This window comes from Haliotis rubra, unplaced genomic scaffold (genome assembly GCF_003918875.1).
Source record: "Haliotis rubra isolate DU_JTF1 unplaced genomic scaffold, ASM391887v1 Scf815, whole genome shotgun sequence".
Lineage (NCBI taxonomy): Eukaryota > Metazoa > Mollusca > Gastropoda > Lepetellida > Haliotidae > Haliotis > Haliotis rubra.
This window is the reverse complement of record NW_025767541.1, coordinates 345241-351240: the sequence shown is the minus strand read 5'-3', so window position 1 is coordinate 351240 and position 6000 is coordinate 345241. Positions and strand designations below refer to the sequence as shown.

General features: G+C 43.4%; 1 protein-coding gene across 1 annotated transcript in view; it reads right to left on the bottom strand.

Moving 5' to 3' along the window:
• Positions 1-444: 444 nt before the first annotated feature.
• Positions 445-6000, bottom strand: part of LOC124261909 (ankyrin-3-like) — a 29240-nt gene continuing 23684 nt past the window's right edge. The window contains exons 20-22 of the mRNA XM_046696271.1: positions 2979-3077; positions 1234-1332; positions 445-686 (exon numbers count right to left, since the gene is read on the bottom strand). Of these exons, the coding sequence (XP_046552227.1) occupies positions 519-686; positions 1234-1332; positions 2979-3077 (366 nt within the window). The 3' untranslated portion in view covers positions 445-518. The remainder of the gene's footprint in view (positions 687-1233; positions 1333-2978; positions 3078-6000) is intronic.

Below are 6000 nucleotides of genomic sequence, written 5' to 3'. Positions count from 1 at the left end.
ATTGGCACCCCTTTAAATGCTTTGGTGTCAGATCTTTCCTACCTAAATAACACTGTCTGACCCCTCCAGGCCTTCACAGACTTCTACTTCAAGTGAGTTTTGCAAATCATCAGCATGCTTCCACCAATTCCCCATCACTGCTGTTTTGCAGGCCCAGATATTCCATGGGAGCAGAACCAGTGGTTGAAAACATGAGCAACATTACAAACCATGTGGTTATAATGACACCCAATCAGTTGAGTTGAAGAGTCTGAACACAGGGGCCTTCCACAAAGTCATCAATGGTGACCATACCTCCCATATATGGACATAGACTTACTACTGTGGTAGCTCTCAAATGTATTTTTGGAACAGGTCCCAGGTACAGTTACCTCCCCTCCGACAACCAGCAGCAGGGACCTGGGAATATTCTGTTTCTGGTTTGTTCACACAAAACATTTGGCATAACTGAAATAGACATATTTCGCACATATTTTCCAACACATTCATTCAACACAAGATTGGACAGAGCTCAAGAATTAAGCGATAACACAGAAAGTCCTCTTCTCCCTTTTGACACGCTCCCTCTTCTGGAAGAAGGTCCCGCTATGGCTGATGGGCTGTGTGCCGGGTGTGTTGGACAAGATGGCTTCCATCACATGGTGTTGTTTGGTGTACATGGAGATGCCTAGGGGCGTGAGTCCCAGCTGGAAGTACATCAGCATGGTGTCAGTCTTTGTTTTCCTCAATGTCTACACTGCATCACTCCTCACTAACAAAATATGTCTAACATTGCCACACTCTGACACACATTTTATCTTATGTATTCCAATTGCAATTCATCTGGTTAAGTCTACAATGGAAGTATGTTCATCTCCTAAATAATTTGGGAATATTCATGCATGACTGTATACATGGTGAGACAGGCGCAAATCTAAGAAGGATCTAAAAAAGATATGAGAGAACTTCTGTGGTATTCTTACTCATGAAAACATTAAACCTATACTTTGTACAAACATTACAAGACAACAGGTGTCTAATAGTTGGCACAACACAGGAGATTTAAATTGGTAAAAACATAATAATCTGTTATATATAGCCATTCTTGAGGCCAATATTCTAAACTGAAGAATGAGCTAAGGCTACAGTATGTTTGTTGTCTAACAGGGATACTCCAGCTATATGACGGCAGTCTGTAAATAATTGAGTCTGGACCATACAATCCAGTGATTGATATGTTACAATGGTCGTCACCTGTGAATGTAGAGTTGGGTCCGCCCCCACCCTCAGCAGCATCTCAACAACGTCCACTTGTCCTTGTTGGCAAGCCAGATACAGGGCAGAAAATCCTGCCTGTAACACAGACAACATAACATCACAACAACATCCACATGTCCTTGTTGGCAAGACAGATACAGGGCAGAAAATCCTGCCTGTAGCACAGACAACATAACATCACAACAACATCCACGTGTCTTTGTTGGCAAGCCAGATACAGGGCAGAAAATCCTGCCTGTAGCACAGACAACATAACATCACAACAACATCCACGTGTCTTTGTTGGCAAGCCAGATACAGGGCAGAAAATCCTGCCAGCAGCACAGACAACATAACATCACAACAACATCCACGTGTCCTTGTTGGCAAGCCAGATACAGGGCAGAAAATCCTGCCTGTAGCACAGACAACATAACATCACAACAACATCCACATGTCCTTGTTGGCAAGCCAGATGCAGGGCAGAAACTCCTTCCTGCAGCGCAGACAGCATAAGGTCTCAATACCTCCTACAGAGTAATATTTTATTAATCAAAACAGGCTTCCAAAGTGGAAATCGCTGTAACTTCACATCATTGTGACATCATCAGTTACCATGACATCACAATGAAAGTACATCACTTAAGATCACTGTTACCTTTGCTTTTTTAGCTCAAAACACTAGTTATTACTGTTCACAAACTAAACAGGTTGTAACAAACATTAGTTATTACTGTTCACAAACTAAACAGGTTGTAACAGACATTTTGGATGATAATTAGATTCACACACTTTCAACATTACAAGTAACTTCTTGTCAATAAAGTTAAATGGAGTTTAATTTTTTGATCATTTCATGATGACATATTTGATATCAAAAAGAAACTGTACACATAATTTATTAAGCCAATTAAGCCAGTGACAGTTTTAAATGAATCTACTCTACAACAGATTTGATCTGGAAAATGAATGTAAAACACCAGGAAAGAACAGTGATTTATCTAGGATTTCAAGCTAGGTGCCTTTGCCTGGAATATTGGGTAAAATATTGTGTTACTGACAAAAATTGAACATTTTTAATTCACTACCACCACCTTTTCACATAATTTGGGAAATTATTAATTCAAATTCTAAAGCAGCCTCTGGACACATCTAGTTCAATCCCTGATTAATTTATAGATTTTCAAATACTAGTATTTATTTTAATAATGAGAATAATAATCTTTAAATCTAGAGTTATTCCTCCAATACATCAAGTGAAATCAAGCCCGACCTAGAAAACAGCCTCGAACAGTCAAAGTTACTTATCGAGACAACCGAAGGCCAGCTAACACTGAAAGACTCTCCTCACCTTGGTTTGTTTCTCAAGGTCACCACGGCACTAAAAGACTCTCCTCACCTTGGTTTGTTTCTCAAGGTCAACACCGTCAATGAAAGACTCTCCTCACCTTGGTTTGTTTCTCAAGGTCAACACCGGCACTGAAAGACGCTCCTCACTTTAGTTTGCTTGTCTAGGTCATTACCAGCACTAAAAGACGCTCCTCACCTTGGTTTGTTTGTCAAGGTCAACACCGGCACTGAAAGACGCTCCTCACCTTGGTTTGTTTGTCAAGGTCAACACCAATACTGAAAGACGCTCCTCACCTTGGTCTGTTTGTCAAGGTCAACACCGATACTGAAAGACGCTCCTCACCTTGATTTGTTTCTCAAGGTCAACACCGGCACTGAAAGACGCTCCTCACCTTGGTTTGTTTGTCAAGGTCAACACCGGCATGGACCAGGAAGTCAACTGTGTCTGCATGACCTGCGAAGCTGGCACAGTGGAGAGGGGTCAGCTGTCTCTGTGGAAACAGATATGAGGTCAGAGGGTGATGTATTTACAGCATTCATCATCTCTGTCACCAAGGCAATACCCAGACCTGAAGACATAGGACACCTCTCTATTCACTGCAGCAGGTACAAACTTGGGGTCTGCTAACTGCACTTCCATTTCTACCAACAAGAAAGGTCTACTGCACTCAGCTGATATAGAGGCTTTGACCAAAAGGAACTGTCTACTTACTTCAGCTGGTACAGGGGTGTTCATCAACAAGAATCTACTTACTGCAGCTGGTACAGGGGTGTTCATCAACAAGAATCTACTTACTTCAGCTGGTACAGGGGTGTTCATCAACAAGAATCTACTTACTGCAGCTGGTACAGGAGTGTTCAACAACAAGAATCTACTTACTTCAGCTGGTACAGGGGTGTTCATCAACAAGAGTCTACTTACTGCAGCTGGTACAGGGGTGTTCATCAACACGATTCTACTTACTGCAGCTGGTACAGCGGTGGTCATCAACAAGAGTCTACTTACTGCAGCTGGTACAAGAGTGTCCATCAACAAAAGGTGTTCATCAACAAGAATCTACTTACTGCAGCTGATACAGGGGTGTTCAACAAAAATCTACATACTGCAGCTGGTACAGGGGTGTTCATGAACAAGAGTCTACTTACTGCAGCTGGTACAAGAGTGTTCATCAACAAGAATCTACTTACTGCAGCGGGTACAGGGGTGTTCAACAACAAGAGTCTACTTACTGCAGGTGGTACAGGGGTGTTCATCAACAAGAGTCTACTTACTGCAGCTGGTACAGGGGTGTTCATCAACAAGAATCTACTTACTGCAGCTGGTACAGGAGTGTTCAACAACAAGAATCTTCTTACTTCAGCTGGTACAGGGGTGTTCATCAACAAGAATCTACTTACTGCAGCTGGTACAGGAGTGTTCAACAACAAGAATCTACTTACTGCAGCTGGTACAAGAGTGTTCAACAACAAGAGTCTACTTACTGCAGCGGGTACAGGGGTGTTCATCAACAAGAGTCTACTTACTGCAGCTGGTACAAGAGTGTCCATCAACAAAAGGTGTTCATCAACAAGAATCTACTTACTGCAGCTGATACAGGGGTGTTCAACAAAAATCTACATACTGCAGGTGGTACAGGGGTGTTCATCAACAAGAGTCTACTTACTGCAGCGGGTACAGGGGTGTTCATCAACAAGAGTCTACTTACTGCAGCTGGTACAGGGGTGTTCATCAACAAGAGTCTACTTACTGCAGCTGGTACAGGGGTGTTCATCAACAAGAGTCTACTTACTGCAGCTGGTACAGGGGTGTTCAACAAAAAGAGTCTACTTACTGCAGCAGGTACAGGGGTGTTCATCAACAAGAGTCTACTTACTGCAGGTGGTACAGGGTGTTCATCAACAAGAATCTACTTACTGCAGCTGGTACAGGGGTGTTCATCAACAAGAGTCTACTTACTGCAGCTGGTACAAGAGTGTTCATCAACAAGGATCTACTTACTGCAGCTGGGACAGGGGTGTTCATCAACAAGAGTCTACTTACTGCAGCTGGTACAGGGGTGTTCATCAACAAGAGTCTACTTACTGCAGCTGGTACAAGAGTGTTCAACAACAAGAGTCTACTTACTGCAGCTGGTACAGGGGTGTTCATCAACAAGAGTCTACTTACTGCAGCTGGTACAGGGGTGTTCATCAACAAGAGTCTACTTACTGCAGCTGGTACAAGAGTGTCCATCAACAAAAGGTGTTCATCAACAAGAATCTACTTACTGCAGCTGATACAGGGGTGTTCAACAAAAATCTACATACTGCAGCTGGTACAGGGGTGTTCATCAACAAGAGTCTACTTACTGCAGCTGGTACAAGAGTATTCATCAACAAGAATCTACTTACTGCAGGTGGTACAGGGGTGTTCATCAACAAGAGTCTACTTACTGCAGCTGGTACAGGGGTGTTCATCAACAAGAGTCTACTTACTGCAGCTGGTACAGGGGTGTTCATCAACAAGAGTCTACTTACTGCAGCTGGTACAGGGGTGTTCAACAAAAAGAGTCTACTTACTGCAGCAGGTACAGGGGTGTTCATCAACAAGAGTCTACTTACTGCAGGTGGTACAGGGTGTTCATCAACAAGAATCTACTTACTGCAGCTGGTACAGGGGTGTTCATCAACAAGAGTCTACTTACTGCAGCTGGTACAAGAGTATTCATCAACAAGAATCTACTTACTGCAGGTGGTACAGGGGTGTTCATCAACAAGAGTCTACTTACTGCAGCTGGTACAGGGGTGTTCATCAACAAGAGTCTACTTACTGCAGCTGGTACAGGGGTGTTCATCAACAAGAGTCTACTTACTGCAGCTGGTACAGGGGTGTTCAACAAAAAGAGTCTACTTACTGCAGCAGGTACAGGGGTGTTCATCAACAAGAGTCTACTTACTGCAGGTGGTACAGGGTGTTCATCAACAAGAATCTACTTACTGCAGCTGGTACAGGGGTGTTCATCAACAAGAGTCTACTTACTGCAGCTGGTACAAGAGTGTTCATCAACAAGGATCTACTTACTGCAGCTGGGACAGGGGTGTTCATCAACAAGAGTCTACTTACTGCAGCTGGTACAGGGGTGTTCAACAACAAGAGTCTACTTACTGCAGCTGGTACAGGGGTGTTCATCAACAAGAGTCTACTTACTGCAGCTGGTACAGGGGTGTTCATCAACAAGAGTCTACTTACTGCAGCTGGTACAGGGGTGTTCAACAACAAGAGTCTACTTACTGCAGCTGGTACAGGGGTGTTCATCAACAAGAGTCTACTTACTGCAGCTGGTACAGGGGTGTTCATCAACAAGAGTCCACTTACTGCAGCTGGTACAAGAGTGTTCAACAACAAGAGTCTACTTACTGCAGCGGGTACAGGGG